Source organism: Protopterus annectens, chromosome 3.part1, assembly GCF_019279795.1.
Source record: "Protopterus annectens isolate FY-2018-M chromosome 3.part1, PAN1.0, whole genome shotgun sequence".
Lineage (NCBI taxonomy): Eukaryota > Metazoa > Chordata > Ceratodontiformes > Protopteridae > Protopterus > Protopterus annectens.
Window position 1 is genome coordinate 69610896 of NC_056732.1, and position 21678 is coordinate 69632573.

General features: G+C 39.6%; 1 protein-coding gene across 1 annotated transcript in view; it reads left to right on the forward strand.

Moving 5' to 3' along the window:
• ATAD2 (ATPase family AAA domain containing 2) overlaps positions 1-21678 on the forward strand; it is a 1885102-nt gene that overhangs the window by 481868 nt on the left and 1381556 nt on the right. The window contains exon 5 of the mRNA XM_044066177.1: positions 14809-14911. Coding sequence (XP_043922112.1) covers positions 14809-14911 — 103 coding nt within the window. The remainder of the gene's footprint in view (positions 1-14808; positions 14912-21678) is intronic.

A 21678-nucleotide genomic window follows, 5' to 3' on the forward strand; every position in this document is an offset into this window, starting at 1 on the left:
ATTAATTGAGGTAAATTGCCTTGATGAGGAATGAATGAAAAGTTATGTACTCACCATAACGTTCCATCTGAGTTTTCCATTTTCATTCTTCAACTCCCTGCCGACCTGCCACGTCCTTTTTTGCTTTTGGAGAGATGTAAGAGGTGTAAGAACCTTTTCGTTGTTTGAGCTCCGGCATCCCTTATTCTGTTATACCACTGTGTGTTTTCTGCTATTGGTTGCCCTGTTACATCTAGCGGCAGCAAACTCGATCTGTGGTATGTTGGGTATGTGGGGCATTTTGGGTAAATGGAGGAGCTTGAGAGTTCTAGGTGCTGATCTGGAAGAAGCGGTCGAGTCGGATCAGAGTCTTTGTCCTGAACCCATCGGTTGAGGAAGAATGAAAATGGACAACATGAATGGAACATTACAGTGAATACATAACGTTTTATTTCTGCAGCCTCCCGTTTCAGGCTAGTGTAGTTCTCTCTAAAGCATCTATATATGAGAAGGATACTAAATGTTGGGAGTCTCATCTCCTTCATCTAGGCTTTTGAAGCCTTTCAGGTGGCAGGTGTGCCAATGAGGCTGTTGCAGTCCTGACTAGTTCTATCCAGTGCTGTGCATTAGATGTCTATCTTCCTAGTTCACATCGTCTGAGAACTTTGACTAGAGGCCGTGGTGTGTTTTTCTGGCTGAGAACCCCGTATGTCAGAGGTGATTACAGTTACTTATCAGGTTTTGGATGGATCTTGCATTGTTATAGCTCCTGGAAAGTTTAGGCTGATTTTTATGTAGTGAAAGTAGTTCAGAGTGCTTAAAATGAAACTAATTGATTCTAATATTTTCAGAAGAAAAGACTTTCAACGCTGAAGAACAGCAAGGTTATTGTGTGTTTTCTTGGGTGTGGTGGATGGCGGAGAAAATTCCCAGTAACTTCCCAGACTGAACTCTTGAGGTTGCACAGCCTTGAAATAAAATAGAATGCTTTTGGCTGTGCAACCCTATTAATGACTTTTGGATTTCCAGAACTACTGATTTATAATGTGAATTATAAGATACTCAAACTCTTATCGCCTACTTGGAGACGATCTCTGCTGGACCTACAAAGCCATGTCTGACCCAGTGCTGCTAGATATGCTACACCTAAAGAAATCCCAATCCCTCTATGCCACACGCTCCAGGGACCTTAATGTCATTACCACACTAAACAGAATATGCTGGAGGGACAGGTTCCTAATCCAGAGACTTCCCATACTCGTGAACAAACTTCCCATTCACGTCAAGCAGAGTACTTCACTGTCCCTCTTTAAGAGAAATTTGACGAGTGGGTGGGCAATAGGAAGTTCACCTCGGGGATTAGTTCAGTGGCCTTGCTTGACAGGGGCCCTGGGAACTAACTTTGGGCGGCATGATGCCAGGGAATCGTGTTGGGCTAGGTTTCTATAGGCTCCAGGGTTGTTAGCCTAGTACACACCTATGAATGAGAACTCCAAAAACTGAAAGTTTGAGGAAGGTAATGGACAGTTAAATGCACCTTGGCAGACTGAAGTGGTCATCCTTCCCTAAGGTTATAGGAGGCCCTCCTTTCATATGTTAAAACTTGGTGAGCACATCTGGTATGTCAAGAGTCCAGATGGTGTCCATCTCGGTGGTAAATTGCCTTGTGCTGTGGGACAGCAGGATGGTTTTGGTAAACATGATGGAAATTAATTTTAGCACATTATGGTGTGAAGTCCAGTACATGGATTCATTGTTACTTTGATTTGAGTACAAAATACTGCTTTTGGTTGGTCTTCTGGACCCATAGAGTTTTTTGGGGTGCTAAACTGTGTTATGGAAGCTTGTAGGGGGAAGAATTTCATTCTGCTTTAACTGTTACTGTGTTGTGACCATGGTAAGAAATTCACTGTAGTCACTCTTACTTTCCTGATTTCAGGCCCTGTTGGTCATGATGTACACTGCAAATAACCCCCCACAGCAAGGTTCAGAGAATGTTCAGAATGTAACTCTTGCATGCCCTCTTGTAGAGAGAAATACAGTTTCAGGCTTCCAAGATCACAACATAAAAAAGCTAGCAGAGGAACTTCTTAGTTTGTTCAAGGATAGCTTAAGATTCAGAAAAGACTGAATTTGATTGGTAGCCCTTCCCACCACACACTGAATATGTTGTTAGTAGAGGAAAGCACTTTCATCTGCCTAAAGCAATCCAGTCATGTCTCGTGTACTGTCTTGTATAGCAGTTAACTTGTTATTGTACTATGTTAGGGTGCATATTTCTTTTAGTTTAGACCTTAACTTGTGGCCTAGTACTGGCTTGTCAGACACTTAAAGGATCTGCATATTTGCCATCCTTTTCACCTTGGGAGTATAATTCATGATATTGTATCTTACCCATTCCCTCACTCCGGAATGGCTTGTTAAGAGATACTTTCACCAGTATCTTGAGTTCTGTTTTTGTGGCAATCACTTGTATCCATAAGTTCTGAGGTACTTGCATTTATTTGTGGAGAACCTGGTTTACTCTGTCAGATTGGATATCTGTTGGTGCTAATTTACCTTTCTTCCTGAACTGATGTTGGCTTTCTTTTAATTAATCTTCATTTTATCTGTTTCTTCCATCGACAAGAATGTGCATGGCCTGCTTTTACTTCATAAAGAGGGTACTTTAGTTCAGGAAGGTTGACTTGTTCTGTTCTGCTTTCTGGGTAAATTTGTTATTGTAATGGTTAATCAAAAATGTCTCCAAGTGGATTGCTGACTGCATTGTCTTCAACTGGCAGATGGGTAACTGCCCGTTTAGTAAAGGATGCTATGATGTAGTGGTTTCCAGTAATTATTTCGCATTGGTCCATTGAAAGCCTTTGTGATGTGGATGGCTTTATTTCACACATCCAGTAAGCATTAATATTTGACCATGATTCCAGGAGCCTGATGTCCTACCTTTTGGAATCTCTAAGTACTGAGCATTCTGGGCCACTGCTTTGTTCACTTTAAGCTCTGCCTTCCCAGGAATGATTATTCAGTGGTTGCCTACTGCAGAGAGCCTTCAGTGACAAATGCAATGGCTTTCTACTTAATCCATGTGTTCTACAAAAAGGCCATCTGTAGTGGGTATATGTTACCCTCCTGTTACCCCCTTTTGTTTTATGTGCTGTCTATCCAGTATTATCTGGTAGACTTGCATGCAGCATAGGCATGCATGTTATTTGGGTGGCACAGTGGTGTAGCAGTTAGCATGGCCTCTTCTTGGCATTTAGTCCTTAAGTTCACTTATTGGCTGAGGTGCCTTTTGTTAGGAGCTTGCATGCCTTTTCTTGTCTGTGTGGGTTTTTGCTAGGTGCTGCAGTATTTCTAAGATTCCAAAGACAGCAACATGAGTTATTTGGTGGCCTGTCCATTCTCTCCTCCTGAGAAGACTTGAGAATGTACTGAAAACTAACTCTGTTCCACAGTTTGTGCAGTGCAGCAGGTTTTTTTCAGTGGGACGGGAGTGGTTACTGAATATTTTAGGAAATTCTAGATCACTTGCATTAGTCATTTAACTAATGCATTTTTTTGAACTTATTGTGCCGTTCTCAAATTCAACGGCAGACTGTTAAGTAATTCTCTATTCCTTGCCCTAGCATCAGTAATTTCTGTTTGAGGCACTCTCTTGTCTCTGCATTTTTTATTATATGGCTAATTGCACTGGATGGACTGTGGAATAGAGATACTTTTCAGTACATTATTTTACTGTGCCAGTATCGTAGAGTCAGGTTTGCCAAATTAGTGTTTTGCTGTAGTTTAACAAATTTGGAGATGAGTAGAATGTCGGGAAATTACAGAAAAAAACATGCCACAAGACAGGTGTTCCTCAGAAAGAAATAGTTACGCAAAGGTGGTGCTGCGATGGCATTGTCGCCTCACAGTAAGACACTGTCCAGTTCGATTCTCAGCTAGAGCGTCTTCTGCGTGGAGACATGCGTGAATGGGCGTACCTTCGTTGAAGGTTGTGCATCAGCCCTGGCAAGCCGGTATGTAAAAATCAACTGCCAATCATTAGCGGACCGGAGTTCTGCTGTGGCGACCCCTAACCGGGAAAAGCCGAACGACACAAACATAGAGTTAAGGGGTAAATCAATTACTAGTAATAAAACCAAAAATAATTAAGCAGTTTGCTACCTGCAACCAGAAAAAAAAAATAATGAAACTATTGAAATAAATAAAGCTTCCTACTGCAGGCAGTGGGGAAGACATTTATATTGGAAGCCCCTTTCTTTTCATTATGAGCAGTCACTTGCATTTGATTCTGCAAGTCTCTCTCAGTGCAATGGCCATTTTAACACCTGTGCACTAGTGTGGGGGAGCAGACTGTCGATTCCTCTCTGATTACAAAAGAAAAACCTGAACAAAGGCCTGCAATTTAGCTACTTTTCTGACTGTAGCTGGATAACTTCTAAGTATAGTGTAAAACAAGCTCTGAGACGAACATAAATGAGGGTGATTAGTGACAAAAGCAGCGGTCCTTTTACAGAAGGTATAGAACATGACAGTTACTCGTACAAACCCATTATATGTCATTAGCATGGGAATTCACAGTTACTTCCATATGTCTGGCATGAGTCATACAAAGCATTATGGGAAAGAGGGTTGAGGAAGAACAAGATTATGTTGATACATCAAGCCCCATTGGTAACCATGTTGTGGAAAGCAGACTAAAATTACAAATAAAGTACTTAGAGTGCTTTTGAGGTGTTAAAATAGGTTGGGAAACAGAGTGGGAAAAAAAACAGATTTTTTTTTTTTTTTTTTTTTTTAGTTCTAGGGTGGAGTTTTCCTTTAATTGATCACAGGAACAATGTTGTTGTATATTGTAAAAAAGAAATAAAAATTCTTATCTCCAAGGCTTCGGGCAAAGCTCAGAAAAAGGACAAAAACAGGGCAAGTAAATGTAAAGAGCATGAAAGATTGATTAAGCCCCCCCTTCTACAATGTCACTTGTATGGAAGACTAGCCATATTCTGTGGGATTGGTTTCATTGAAGCTTTCTGTTACAAGTCATTGATTCCACCCACAGGGCTGGTGGGGGGTATCTTTGATATTAAAGCAAATCATCCCTGAAAGAGACCGCTTTAACTTGGGCTGTCCATTATAGACCTTCTGTTAGGTCTCAACTTCCAGAGGGGATGGATTTGGGGCTTAACCATTCTCCTCCTTGTACAGGGCCAGATTGGTTGAGTGCCTTACCAAGAGCATCTTCTGCCTTCTGATGGACTCTGGTACTGTTGCTGATACAGTCTAGGCCATCCAGCTCCCTTCTTGTACTGATGTGTTTGGTGTGTTCCAGGTAGATGACCTTCTGGTGGCACCTCCTTTTGTGTCTGTGCCTTTAGAGGTCATGGTCCTTCCTAGGGCTTAATGAGAGTTTCGTTCCTAAGTCGTCTCTGATATCAGTGTCGAGATACGAGTGTTTGGCTTTTGAGCCTTTGGGACTAGGAACAACATAACTGGTGTTGAGATTGCCTGGCTTCTTGGTGCAGACAGACTGAGTCCTTACTGAGTACCAAATGACTTTGGTTCAGTTAGTGGCCCCAGGGATAGTAAGGCATGGAGGGTATGGCTGGCTTGCCTCTTGCAAGGAATGAAGTTTTTTTTTTCCTGCACTTGGCACACCTGCGTAGTATGATCTTGTGGAGACCACCTCTTGTGCTACAAGAGGAGGTGGATGGCCACTTGGAGGGGAATGTGTCATACAGAAAAAAGGGATGTCATTCATAAATGGCCCATTTGCATGATCCTCACCTGTGCATAGCAGACTGTGCAGAATTAGGGGTTGGGAGAAAAATGTCAAAAATATGAACTAGCCTTGATGCCTGTCTAAATGACTGCCCCTCCTGGGCAACCCCCTTACCAGGTAAGGGGAAATGAGTGGATCAGTTAGCTGAGAGGAGGCTGTTGGTTAATGAGCTGCAGGGAGTGAAATGCTGAGAAAGATTTGTTGTGTGGATTTTCTGGGTGACATTTTAGACTGGTCCTATCTCCGGTTGTATTGTTGTTGTTGGAGTTTATGGCAGTAATGGTGTTTATAAGTCTCTGGAATTCACCTTTACATGAATGGTTCACTGGTCGGTTTGGTGCTAGTGCCTGTACAGTCCTTATTCCCTTAGTGTCAAACCCATAATGCTGCTTCTTGGATTGGTAAATATATTTTGTCCCTGTTTTGCAATAACTTGATAGATATTCAAGCCTAACTAGCAGAAATCTTTGTCTGCTGTTATGAGTAATGATGTGCAGTTTTGCAGCCAAGATTGGTTTCATGAATAACCAAACTGTTATGACTCTGTCATAGTCCATGTTGGAGGGAATGACTTGAGACGTACCTTCCTGGACTATATGAAAAGGGACATGATTTAGCCCACTGAGTATGTGTCCCAAGAAGATATGTTCCTAGCCTTAAGCAGCATTCTACCATCACCCAGAATGATGTCTCAATACAAACAGAAAATGAAGGACTTTGACTTAACAGTTGGCTGGCTTAGTTTCTGGTATCATTCCAAGGGGATCCAGTACCTGACAGCCTGGGATGACATGACTGACCAACTGCAAAGCTTTGCCAGAGATGACCTGGGTCTGTGTCCCTTGGGCTTCAGGCTCCTGGCAAAGGCTCTTGCCTTCCCCATAGTGCCTTTTTTAGGCAATGCCATGAGGTCAAAACTACAGACATACAAATTTCATCAAAACGTAAATTAAAGGTCATGCTACTAAACGCTAGGAGTCTAAACATGAAACTGCACTCATTGGAAGCATTCTTAACCCTGGAAGAAGCTGACATTTGTGCAGTTAGAGAAACCTGGTTTAAAGCTGCAGAGAGCACCCTAGCCATACCAGGTTACTCATCCTATCATTCATTCAGACTCCAAACCGTGGGCAGCAAAACAAAAGGAGGTGGAGTTGCAATATATATAAATGATATACACACCTGTAGGCTGGGCAAAACCAGTATGATGCACAGGAAACGCTCCAGGTGCAGTTAACAATTGTCAGGACCCCTATTCAAATCATAGCTATAGGCCTACAACTCTGACTCCACCTGTCTGGACCTCTTTGACTCTATTAAGATTTAACCTTTTACCCTGATCCTGGGCGACTTTTAACTATCCAACCATAGATTGGAAGAAATTCTCATGCCAAAACACAAATGCCCAGAGATTTGTCAATGCAAATGCTTTGGATCAGTTGGTTGATACCCCCACAAGAGGTGAAAATATCTTGGACTTGCTATTAACCAACATGAGTAACAACTGCATCATCCCTAGTGTTGTCATGCCTAATAAGATCCAACGACAAAGCAGTCACTTTTGAGGTCACCATCTGCCCCCCCCCCCCCCCAGCTTATGTCAGACAAAAAAAACTTCTCCAAAGCTGATTACAACCTCCTGAGGGATGGTATAAGCAGCCTCACAGCCCCCTACCCCTCCATAGGAACTGGCACATATGTCCAAACCTACAATGAAGTACTATATGAGCATTTGTATAGCTGCATGGAATCAGGAATACCAGACAGGATCAAATCATCCTCCTCAAGGAATAGTAAACCTGTCTGGTGGACATCTGCAATTATTAAACTCTATAATAAAAGGAAAAAAAATTGTATTCCAGGACCAAGAAGGAGCAGGTGCCTAATTGGAAGCGATCTCTTCTTCGCCTGAACAAGCAAATAAGAGCACTAGTGAAAACCTCCAAAGCAAACTTGAGTCCAGACTGGCCACATCTACCAAAGATTATCATAAGGCCTCCTTCACATATGTTCGCAATCTCAAGGGAAGCACCAGATCTGCTTAGAACAGGTGGGTCAAGGACACCACATACACAAACCCTGTAGATATAGCCAACCTGCTGGCAGGCAGGTTCAGTGAAAACTTCATTGCTCTATCCCTCATCAGTAAAACAGGACATCCCTAGTACCTGCCCCTCTCCCCTTATCTCTAGGGAGTAAGTCATCACTGCCTTCTCAAATGCAAAAAATACACCCTCCATGGGACACAGTAACATCCCAGGCTGCATCTTGCATGAACTCAGGCAGGAATTTGCAGCACCATTAGGCACCTTTATTCAAGCAAAGCCCAAGTACCGGCTTCATTCCAGCCGAGTGGAGGACAGCTGCTGTCATCCCTTTGCACAAAGGTGGAGCATCCACTGATCCAGGAAATTATAGACCCATCAGCCTAACTAGTCTGATCTGCGAGGCCATGGGGTGGATTATCATGGACCTCATTAACAAGGACATTGGCAACCTCCAGACACTTGATCCCACACAGTTTCCCTTTTGTTAAGGGGAGGTCATGCCTGTTAAATTTGGTCGACTTCTTTGAGACAGTCAGCAAGGCCATAGACGAGGGGAAGATGGTGCAGACCACCTACCTTGCCCTGGCCAAAGCCTTAAGTACTATTCCCCACTTGGGTATAATAGATAAATTCTCTCAACTAGGCATCAATCCGTATGTTACCAGATGGGTAGCAAACTGGTTCACTGCTGGAACCTACTTAGTCAAAATAGGGAAAGCCACCTCAAGTAGTAGACCCATAACAGGCGGTGTCCCCCAGGTATCGGTCTTGGAGCATCTGCTGTTTAGGATATACTTCTCGGAGGTGCAGGCCAAATCTAGTGGGCTATGGCCCAAGCTTGCAGATGACTGCAAGCTGGGTGCTGTCTTCAGTTCAAAAAGCAGGGCAAAAGAAGACTTCCACACTCCAAAGTTCTTTTAATTCCACATAGTACAGCTAAAAACTGCTTCAGCCAAATGCAGTACATAAAACAACACAACAGTTAAGTAATCCAAAAAGATGAGTGCTTTCATTCCACTGACATACAAAAAGGAACTTCATCAGATAAATGAACAAACTGACATTAGGCTTCTTAAATACTCTTTAAACCAATCACAGCTAAAATTCAGAACACACCCTTATGGCATGAAATAGCCTGACAAAACCAAGCTTAGTAAAAAAAAAAAGGCATAGTAAAAGGACCACCCCCCCCCTTTTTTTATTTTCATTCATAAAAGGAATGTAGCAATGTTTTTAGCTGTACTACATGGAATTGAAGCATTTTGGAGTGTGGCAGCCGCCTTTTGCCCTGCTTTTTGGATTATTAGTGATGGTTTGGTATTTTTCCTGTTTGTGGTCTTCAATTCTCCTAGTGATGTGGTCATTGTCTCACCCAAACAAATGGTTGGTGCCAGAAACATGCCTCAAACTGAATGCCAAAAAATGCATCATCATCCCTTTTGGGGAGAATACGTCTCCACAAATTATCACATTGATAGTTACTAAGCACGCAATCAAGTCATGAGGGAATTGAGCACCCAGGTTGATAGCAGACTGACTTTTGACCACCATATTGCCTCCTGTATGGAAAGCATTCTGCATGGCCCACCTCATTAGTAAGGGTATCTCATCCAGGAAAAAGGTGGTCATAACATCCCGGTATTCTTCTTTTATGAGACTCGTTATTTAGTACAATGCCCCTTTTGGCATGTACCTCACATAGTGGCTGGAGAGACCACAAAGGTTCTTCACCTGGAGAATCCACGGCCTCAACCATCTACCCTATACAGATAGGGTAAAAGCCCTGTCCCTCTACTCAGTCTCCTACAGACTCCTCAGAGGTGACCTCTGTCTGGCATACAAAGCAATATCAGACCCCGCCCTGATGGGACTGCTGCATATCTGCAAGTCAAGCTCCACTCTAGTAACCAACGCACGCGACTTCAACCTGGTCTATGATATCAATAGGACTCGGCGGGACAGATGTGTGTCCCAGAGACTGTCCGTTTTGTGAAATAGACTCCCTCACCACATAAAGCAGGAGTACCTCATTAAACCTTTTAAATGCAGCCTGTATAACTGGATGAGGAACAGAAAATACACCCCTGCTGGACAGTGGCATAGGGTGCTGACTTGTTGAAACATGGGCTAAATTCTTGGCTAGGCTTGTAAGGGCCTCTGGGCCAATAGCCTAGTAACTTTATGATCACATGAGCCTGTCCTATTTCAGAATTTTAAACCATTTCAAACTGTTGGCATATCTCGTAGCTTTCCAATACTCTGTGTTTTTAGGCTTCTATTAGTGGTCTTTCCTTTATTTCATGGTTTCATGTGCAGTACACAATGAATTGGTTAGGCTGGTTTTCTGAGTCATTTAGTTGGTTGAGAAGATCAGTTACTGGTACATTCTAGTAACTGAGTCCAGGATGTAGAAATAGAATTTGAAAGGAAGGATTTCATTGGGCTTTTTTTTAATGTATTATTTTGTCAGATTCATAAATCTTGCTGTATAGAAGCTAAATGGTAAGATGCTTGCATGTATGGTAAATCATAATATAGTCTTAATGATGGTGAAAGAAACTGTATAGTTGTAAGTTTCAGAAGACTGATGTGTGCTATGATCTTTTTTCACTCCATGTTGTTTGTGATAAGGAAAGAATGAACAGTACTGTAGTCTGTACTTTGAGGAGGTTCATGAGCTTGGTGGAAACCGGGAAGAGCAAAGTGTCTGTGGTAAACTTTGTGTTACTTAACAAATGCAAGCAAAATATAAATACACAAAGCATGCACAATGTTGGGATAATGATATATATTCCTTTGTGGCTGTTCTCCACCCACCCCTTCCCCACTCAGATGCAAATTTATATGAAAATGCCCTCTCCTAATCCTGATGATGCACAATTAACTACCGGCATCCACTCTCCCCTTAAGGGCACAAATTCACACAAGCAAAGTTAGTTCCTTAATTGCTGTGATGCTGGAGCCTTTCTGATTGTAAGTCCCTGCAGTTATTTCTACCTGACAGTGCTGTATTACAAATGTTGGCTGCATGTTGTATAGTTACTGTTAAGAAACATGTTCTACAAGTTTGGATCCCTACATTAGGGGTTTTCTGAATGAAATCTATAATATTGTCTGGGAACAAGATACATGGTGTATTACCTGATGTTGAGAGTACATTTTCAGGTGCATAGTTTTGAAGAATAAGGTGCTTAATAGATTATTCAGTAGACAAAACTTTGGTAAATTATCACATTTTCTGTTTAATGGAAAAATGTGCTATATTAAGGGTACAGCCATGGGTGCCCCCTTTACTCCCAGTTAACACCAGTCTTTTTTTTTTTAAAGCATTGGCAGTGTAGGCACATATAGGTGACGTATAATACATTTGCATCACATTGGTGTGTGTGTGTGTCTGTGTGTGTGTCTGTGTGTGTGTCTGTGTGAGAGAAGCCAGCATAGATGAGTTAGATTTGTTTTGTGAATGAGAAACTCTTCATTTTTTGGGTATTTGTTAACCTCTGTTAGCAAAAATGTGCACTAAGCTATACAAGAAACTGACTTCTAGCATAGATTATCTTCATGGTGACGGTCAATTTTCACCACCCCCCCCCCCTCAATTTTTTAATGCTTTCCCTTATGGTAAATTGTTGAGGGCCAAAATGGCCTGTAACCAGTATCTGAGTTATTTTAGCAGAAACTGAAAAAGTAGTTAAAATATATTTTTGAAGTGGTTATACATTCATGATGTTTTACATGCTTATGGAGGGTGACTGCCGCAGCAAAGGCAGAAGGTCTAGGTTTAATATTGCACGATGAAGGTAAAGTGAGTATTAGATGTTGTGGATGATTATAGCAAGTTTGACATTTAGTTGCTTAGTGCAACATTTTTACGAGCAGATTGTTGTACCAATAAACTGAGCATGGGGAGTGCTAGCTGATTGAATGTAGTATAAGTGGTAGCTTTGCTCATTTTATGGTACGTATGCGAGTCTGCAAGAAGATCTTCCTTGTACAAGTAACACAGATATTGGGTACATTTCTCTGTGGTGGAAGTTAATGATGTCCTTCATTTGTTAAATGGTTTGACTATATTAATGAGGAAATTGTATTCCTTTTCATTAAAAGCCCTTGCGCATGTACAAGGTTTGCATATGCTTTAATGTGGTCTGCAAGCTGTTTTTATACAAGGGGAATGAAATGACTGCTGAACCAGACTATTTTTTGGTTCCCTTATGCCAGCATCAGTCTGTCATGGGCCATCTAGCCTCTCCTACAACCCCAGACCATTAGTGTTGTAAGGCTGGGGACAGCGTGGAACCTAAGGTTGTCCTGTGATGTTATGTTGTTGACTGCTTCTGCCAGGGGTCTTTTCTGTTATGACCACCTCCTTGAGTCCTTCTCCCCTGTGCTCTCTTATTAACATATGAGGGGGCTACTCCTCTCTATGGACCACATGTCCAGCAGGGAGCATCTAGATGTTGGAGCTGCTAATTGTACCATGGTTGCTTGGGCTTAAGTTGGGGCTTTTATCCCTCAATACCATACCACTAGCTCATGAAACAAAAAGATTTTTGGAACATAATTAATTTCAAGAGATTGAATTGTGACTGCCTTTCTGTAACTCCTCTGAGCACTTTTAACCAGTTTATTGATTGTATTTTCACTTGTTTGTAGTTTGGAACTTGTGTGAGCCTGGAACTTTTTTTTAACATTCTGTGCTTCTGCTACAGTTACTGCATTGTTAATGGCTATCATAGTCCAGTATTGAGTGTTTCAAGCCAGTATGTTATAGCCAGCAGTGCTGCCAGTGTATCTGTGTGAAGTTTAGTCTTTCGGAGATGTTTCTAATAGTCTGTCTTTTTCAGAAGTTTTGTTTGTAATGTCCGAGTATGGACATGTGTTGAAACTGCAGTGTCATTGTGCTGGAACTCTTCACTGATAGTTGGGTTTATGAATGCCTCCTTGGTCTATTGGTGATATATTTCATCATATTGTAGTAGATGTATTTTTGGTGATATGTTTGTCTTCAGAGTCTGAATAGCCTCGGTGCTGGCTTGAACTGATAGGTCTTTTGGGTTGCTGTTTGTAATGTTTGCACTGCAGCCTGAAAATGTTTGATGTATTGGCAAGACATGCAGACTGAATTTATTGCTTTTTATAATTGTATTATTAAACTTGTTACTGTCTTAAAAAAAACAGCTTTCTTGCCTGTTCTGTGGATCAGTGCTCATGGCTTTCACATCATAAAAATTAAGTTTTATTAATTTTTTTTAATTATCTGATTACATTTGTTCACTTTAATGTTTGTACAAGTATTGGGGGTTTAAGTACTGAGGTATTAAAATGTAAGGACAGAAAATTCTGTTGTGCTGTTCATTTTTTTTAATCTAAATTGTAATAGTGTGGTTTTAAAGGCTCGTCATGGAGCAGCCGGTGGTATCTTGCAGGAGTCTCTCACATGATAAAAATTTGTGTAAAGTGTGCTGATTTTTAAATTTGGCATACTACTTTCCCCCCAGACGCTTGACAAATAAGTTATTCCAATTGCATTCGTTGTCATTTTTTTAACACTTGCTAATTTTAGTGATATTTTCAGTTTTGTTTGGTCTTGTGTTTATATAAGTACTTAACCTGAAAATCATTGACATTTTCAGTTATTCATTTCATAAACTTTAGATACTGAGTGAATGACATTGGGCTGTTGCAAGTCTTTTCCTTCTTACCCAACTGTGCCTCTGACAGGGTCATTAAAGTAGTCTAGCACATATGTTGATGTGGAGGAATGAGTTGCAGTTTTTGGTCAGTTGGTATTTACAAAAAGATCTTCCATGATGTGCAGCTTAGTGTTCATGTTTTCCATCTTTCTCCATGGATGGTTTATCATCCCATCTTTCCAAAAAAAAAAAAAGAAAAAGCCTCATCGGAGCCCCGTTCTTTCCTCGTCTAAGATTGAGTGGCTGACACCTTGATGGCAGTTTAATGATGCTTAATCCCTTCCTTCTGGTGAAAGACCAGTATATTAATTGCCTACACTGTCAGGTGCAGTAGTCCAGATGGGTGTGTTCTGGTCATCTGTTCCTCAGACCAGAATGTGCACAGTTTGTCAGATTTCACCTGTTTCATCATGGCAGTCTGTAGGATGATGCTTTCTAATTATGCTTTCCACCAGCTGGCAAATGCACACTTCTTGGCAGACTGTACATGATTTTTCCTTGAAGCTGGAGCTGGGTTCCAAGTAACCATTTTTGAACAGCTGCTTTCTCTTGGGTAGCTAAACTAGTGTTGATTACTTAGTCCCATCTCATCTATCAGTTTATACAATACCTGTCTGCTGTACTTTTAACGTGGGCTGGCTGGACTGCAGTTGGGGAATTAACATTTAGCTCTCTGTATGGCACACAAGGATAATGCCCAGTAGATGGCCCTGTTCATTGCAATATGGGAAGAAGTGTGGTTTATGTGTGTGGTTTATGTGTGTGGTTTATGTGTGTGGTTTATGTGTGTGGTTTATGTGTGTGGTTTATGTGTGTGGTTTGTGTGTGTGGTTTGGGTGTGTGTGTGGTTTGGGTGTGTGTGTGGTTTGGGTGTGTGTGTGTGTGTGGTTTGGGTGTGTGTGTGTGTGTGGTTTGGGTGTGTGTGTGTGTGGTTTGGGTGTGTGTGTGTGGCTGGTTTGGGTGTGTGTGTGTGGCTGGTTTGGGTGTGTGTGTGTGGCTGGTTTGGGTGTGTGTGTGTGGTTTGGGTGTGTGTGTGTGTTATGGTGGTCCTGGCATATTTTATGCTGGCTTTTTAAGCCTGTCATTTTGATACTTTAATTATTGCTAAATTGTGACTTGGTCATTTTTGTTTAATAGAATTGTATGCCTTAATGGTTATGTTTGGAGTGTCCATTTGTTGCTGCTGACTGTGTTAAGTGTGTTTTGCTAGGCTAACACTATTTTTCTTGATTTATCTTTATTAGCTTTTTGGCTTTAATATGATGGCATTTGCTTTGAAATTTACCAGTGTTTATACAATTTTTAGCACTGCAGAGGCAGTATTGCAAAAGATGGATGATATGAAGAAGATGAGAAGAAGGATGAGAGAATTTGAAAATCGAAGAGACTTTAACGATACAGAGGAAGAAGTAAGCCTACCAGTTTTTGATATTTAGGAAAATGGGTTAACATAGTGTCTTTTTTTCCTTGTGCCCCACTTAATTTTGTTCTGCAGACTACCCCAAGATGTAATTGCTGATGGGAAAGCAGTACCCATTTAGATTTGTTGTACAGAAAATGCAAAATGTTTCATTTTCTACTTGTGTATATGGAAATTAAAATAAAAAGTTGCATCACAGTTCAAACCTTGGAACGGCTTTATTTCCAATACAGTTTTGTGCATCTTAATCACTTCGGCTTGGGTATCTTGGGCATAAGGTAGTGTATACCAGATTTCATGATAAAAGGACCACGAATGTGGAGATGTGATCAATGATCCGATGGTATAATTTACGGTCCGCCCCTCCTTTCTGACTGAAGTGAACAGGAAATGGGCTTCCTTTCTGATTATTTGTTTTGAATCAACACCCCTTTGTAGAGCATTTCAATAAGATTGATCATTGTCTGAGTTGATTTAATTTTCTGTTGAATACTTGTTAATGTTAAGATGATTTCTGTGTGTATTTTCACACTTCTGTGTTTTATTTTATTGAGAGGAGCCGGGTTGTTTAATAATTAGGGTCACACTTGTGTTTTGCCAGGTCAGTTACTACTTGTTCTGTATGTTGAATGTTTTGGGAGTTATATTAGAAAGTGGGTAAAATTTCCACATTTTGCTTTGCTTCTAAGACATTTCTCTCTGAATCACTTCTAATGTGGAAATGGCTTCATGCCATTAAAGAAAATAATGGTATTACAAACTGGTGTAGTTTTATGTAAAATATATTTATGTATGTATTTACATTTGTTTACCTGGATAGTCTGACTGGGTCAGTGGAGGTCTAGAAGAAAAACTGCATTCATCAGTATGAAGTATACAAGAAAAAAGTTATTGTCTTAGTAGGCTAACCTAATAAAGAGGAAGCCTATTAAATGGCAACAAAACCAGGAGAAAAACATAGGGATGTACAATTGCAGTGATTACTTTTCAGAATTGCATATACAAAGCAGACTCGCAGTAGAATCCCTCATGATTTATGTACAGCTGCATGGCAGTATCCCAGCACAAATGGGGATAGTAGTTGCAATACAGTACAGAGAATAAATAGGAACAGAATGTTCTCTGGTAATAATCAGATTGTGTAGTGAGTAGGTAAGGCGAGGAGAGTCTAGGTCTAGAGGAGTTAGAGTAAGTTGTTTTGAGAGAGAAAGGAGGGAAACAGAGTGGGAAATTTGGTGAAACAGACAGTAGGACAGAGATGAAGAGGAGGGAAAAGGAAGATTACAATAAAGTAGAAAGAATGATTTTCAGTGTAGAGTAAGAATAAGCGTAGAAAAGGGGAAAAAACAGTATAATGGAGGGAGGCTTGCAGTAAGTTAAATACAACTGTTCTATAAGATAAGTGAATGAGGAAAAGCTGCCTAGAAAGGTAGAGACAGAGTAAGGTCAACCTAGTGTAGGACAAGAGCAGAGCCACGTATGCAGTAAGCGTTGAGTTTAATTTTGAAGTTTTGTCTTGGTAGCAGTGGCAGGGAGTTTCATAGTCTAGAGGAGAGGAGTATCGAGTCACCACCCGAAGTGTTAGATGGGATTATTTGATGTGTAGTAGAATAATGCAACTGAGGTAAATCTCTGAAAGGTAATAAAAGATAAAATTTTACTGCTTTACGTTAAATACATTTATCAGTTTGGTAGCCTTGGTTTTGAGGTTTGCACTTTTTACAACTTCCAAAGACAGGGGCGTGAACTCAGTTTCTTTTATGCTTGTTGAGCCTCTAGCAGTGTGGTTAAATATCCATCTATCCATAACGCCTCTTTATCCCATGGGTCAGGATATCACATCAGTAGTGGTCATCATCTGGAGCCAGCGTTCACAGGTTGGTTAGCCCTGCTGTGATTGCTCTTCTGTACCCACAAATGCACCTATTACCAATGTAGCTGCAAATAGCATTCAAAGTAAAAGAGGCACTTTGTACCGTTGTCAGTCCAGATAGCATAAATTCCAAAAATAGCTTTGGAAGTTGGTGGCTGAACCTGAACTTTGTGGTTGGGGTACTTCTCTTTACCTCGCAGACAAAAGGCTCTTTCCTCCCATTCCAAGGGAACAGATTCCCACATTTTCTTTCTGTATCCTGTAAGCTAAAAGTTTCTTGTAGAGGATAAAGTTGAACGATTAATTAGATAGATGAAACCTTTAGACTGTTTGTATCTTGAACTAGCTAGCATAGGTCTGAGCTTAGGATGGAGCAGTCTGTTTGTTATGACTGCACTAGAGTTTTTTTCTGTCATTCAGAATCTTTGCAAAAAGTCCTCTCAGTTTCACCTAACAAGATTTACTTTTTCATTTCCACAATATATTGTTGGTAACCATGAAAATTCCTCACAGTTCTCGGTCTCTCCTTCTACCATAAAAATAAGTTTTAAATAAGCTGTCAGTACTACAGGGAAGAATTTTAACTAGACTTTGACATGGAACCCATTTTGGGGAAGACACTCTGACTCAAGTCTCATGCTTTTGTAGGCATGTTCTTCTACTGTACAACTATACCAAAAATGTTTAATTTGAAGTCTGGCCATTTTAGTTTGGCTGTTAATTTTCTGTCTTTCTCTTCTAGCACAACATCTTTGCATATCCGTTAATGGAAAAGAAAAGTTGTTGGCCAAGTATGGTAACAAGATCTACACTTTTACTGTACTTAGGTATACAAGGTCATTTTTGTTTAAAAAAAAAAAAAAAAAAAGTTGCTCTTATATTTAACTTTTTTCTGTCAGTTGCAGGATACTTTAAAAAGACGCGTCTAATAAAATTATTATCTAGTCACTGTGTTGAGAAATGCTAAATCTGAGTTTTCCAGAATTAAAATAACGATTATGGTTCAGTTATTTTGATACCTGTTCCAGGGCAACTATAATAGGTGTTGTTCTCTGACATGGTTAGTTATTGTCAGAAAAATTGCCCAGTGATCTTAAGGCTCAAATTGTAGTTCTTGCTGCTGCAGGTAATATTTGATGGTCTAGCATATCTAATTGTCCATCCCTTGCGAATTCTCTGGACACTTTATACTCTTCAATGCCCACTAAGAAGTACTAATCAGTACTTTCTTGAAGTTCATAAGCCAAACAAAACCTTTGGGAAAATATTGTCACTCAGTTGCAAAAAATTGGAACACACTCCCTTTAGCCCTTAGACTACTTAGACAGAAATGCCTTCAAGAAACAGCTTAAATCTTTTTTCCTATCAAACTGGATATGTTCATGCTCTAAACTAATACCCAAGAAACACTCAGGGATAACCTAACTTAACTGTATCACTTCTAGCTCTCTCTTACTACTACTACGTATACATTTTTATTTCCGTCATATTCCATACTAGTTAGCTTATGTTACACTCAATTCCCATAATCCCTTATTACTGTTCTTTAATTTATTTATTAACTTCCAAAGTTCACACAACTTTATCTGTATATTTACTTACTTCATGCCTAGTACCTTGGTTCAGCAATGTAGTGACCTTAGTCTTACCATATTTCTGCTTAGTTTCTTGCCATACTAAGTGAAACTTTCCATATATGTATTGTATTTCTATCCATTCTGTATATTCCTTTATTACATGTTATGTAATTACTTCAGAAGTATGTGTACTTAAAATGTGATCTGTGTTTATCTTTGTTCTTACTATTTTTTTCCAGAAAATACAAAAGAGGCAGCACCACAACAGATGTCAAAATATGCACAGATTTAATAAATCCAGTAGTGTAGAACAATGAGCTCTTTCACGTTATAAAAATGTTTCATCAGACTTACATGCACATATATTCTCTAATTTAAATAGTAATCTCATTTCATCATCTAATCACTATATGAAATGATGACATCACACTCCTCAAATACAATCATAAAAACCTATCTAACATCTATATAATTAAATTACATTTTATATAAAAAGCATTTACTATAAAAGCATATTATAATAATTTAATTGCATTTCATGTTAAAAAATATCTATATAAAGAGTGCATTTTATAACAAACTAAGTAAAAATAGTCAAAGTGCTTAATGTAAATACGACCTAGCTGCTAAGAATGGTTTTAGTGTTATCTTATTTAGAAGACTCATTTTATGGGCTTGTAGACGTATAATCCACTTATTTTCTTGTCCCTCAGTGTAGTTTTTAATATTGCCTATCCTACCAGTCTTTTTAATTAACTCCAAAACTCTAAACCTACACTTGTGTACTGCCATGGATCAACACATGTCTAGCAAGTGCATTGTTTTCATCCTCTTTATTAATGGCATATATGTGTTCCCTCACTCTCTCCCTAAGGGTTCTGTTCGTCTTGCCTACATAGAAAGATTTACATACCTGACGTTGTGCCAGGTATACGAAGTCCCTTGTTTTGCATTCGGCATAATGTTTAAAAATATATTTTTGTCCAGTATCTGGATGAACAAACTTATCACCTGCCATGTATAGGCATTGATTGCAACTTCTGCTGGCGAATGTCCCCTGTCTATCAGAATGTATTTGATTCAAAATTCTACCATCCTCATAGCATAGCAATCTCTTTAAAGACTTGGTATTCCTATATGTATACCTCGGTCTTGTTCCCACTATTGTTGACATTTTTTCATCTACACTTAATAATCTCCAGTTCCTATTGCTTTTACCTTTATATTTTTGTTTGTTAAAGGGATTATCACTCCAGCCATATTGTTGCTTCCCAAATTCATCTCCTCATTCTCATTTCCATCATTTGCTATAACATTGTTCCTGCAAAAAAAAAAAAAAAAAAAAAAAAAGTCTCCCTTTCCTCTTTCTCTGTGTCTCATTTCCATTTATCACCTTTTCTATCTCCTTTACATGGTAGCCCCTATGCTTAAAATTATCCGCCAACATTGTGTTTTATGAAAGGCTTCATCATGACTAGTGAGCCTTGATACTCTAAGGGCTTGGCCCTTCATTATATTTGGATAAACATATGTGTAGGGTGCATGCTACTACGATGTAACAAACTGTTTTTCCAGCACGGTTTCCTAAACATGTCTGTATGTATACCATCTTCATTCTTGGTCAACTGTACATCCAAGAATTGCAGTTCTGTATTAGAACTGTTGCACTCAAAGGACAAAAAATCAGTCATTCCATTTATATAATGTACAAAATCATCTAATTGTTGTCTGGTCCCTTTCCACACAAGGAAAATATAATCCACAAACTGTCTGTAATATTTAATGTAATCATTAAATCCTGTACCTCCTATCACATAAGTGCTCTCCCAATATGCCAACACCAAATTGCCATACGAGTTTGCACACGCGGTGCCCATGGCCACCCCCTTGGTTTGTAGGTAATACTCTTCATCATAGATGAATATATTATTGCTAAAACAATAATTTATTGTTAAAACAATATTTAAGAGTAACATATACCTCATAACTAGACCCCTACTGACCCCTTTTTCTATCAACAATAGCCTCACATAATCCATACCTGTGGTGTTTGGTATGGACGTAAACAGAGACAACATCTAGTGTTACTAGTAAGTCATTATCAATCTCACCATCAGAAAACACATAGTTGGCATAACTTTCCAAAAACTGTTGTGTATCTTTAACAACTGATCCTATATTGTCCACTATGGGTCTAAACTGTTTTTCTGAATAGATGGAAAGGGTTTCAGTGAGCCAACCCCTCCCCGAAACAATACGTCTCATCTTTGGGTCGGTCAGACTTTTGTGAACATTAGGCAGCCCTCCTAAAAACCGGAATGACTGGTTTCTCCACCAAAAAATATGTATATAGATCAACATTTATCATTCTACATAGCAGTAGCTCATATAATTCACTATGCACATTTTTAATACATTTATATAATGATATCATGTCTAACATTTTGTATGTCTCACCATCTGTTAATAATCGCATTTTTCCTATATAAAAAATCATTGTCTAACACTACCACGGCTTCACCTTTATCTGCTTGTCTGATTATAATTTCAACATTGTCTTGTAAATCTTTTAGGGCTTGAAATTCCCCTCTAGTTAAATTAAAAAAGTCCGGTCTAGCTTGTGACATAGAGAGCTGCATTAAATCATATTCACAAGCTTTTTCAAATGCATCCAAAAGCAGATGCATTTGCAGTACAAAAGTAGATGGTTTTCTAAAAATATTATAGTCATTACTGTTACTCTGACCAAACATTTTTAAAGCAACATTCCTTGTAAACATTTTTATGTCCAGAATAACTCCATTAAATCCATGTTTCGTGATGGTATGAAAGAGAGGCCTTATTTAATAGGGATCTCTCATTATCCGACATGTACCTGGATATATACAAAACAAAGTGCTTTGTATCTGATGAAGCACCTTCTTCTGAAGGTTGTACCTCTCCTCCGATGCCTTCCGCTTCTTCATCCGATTCTGAGGAGACCACGACTGTCTCTCTACTTGCCAAATTTGGTAGTAGAAAAGGGCAAAAACTGTTGCTGCCTGCTGAACAGTGTGCCATAGCTGTTGAATGTGTGATAAATGCCTTCTGTTTACACTTGTAACATCCATCGTGAACACTGAGAGCACCGAGGGGCGCTCTGTGTCCAAAGGTGAATGAATCAGATGTATGACTGGAGACGGTGGATGTTAGGAGAGGCACTAATTACAGAATAAAGTGCTTCGTCAGATACCATAGAGAAACACCCACACAAATGTAGATATATATGTGTGTGTGTGTGTGTGTATGAGTATATATATATATATA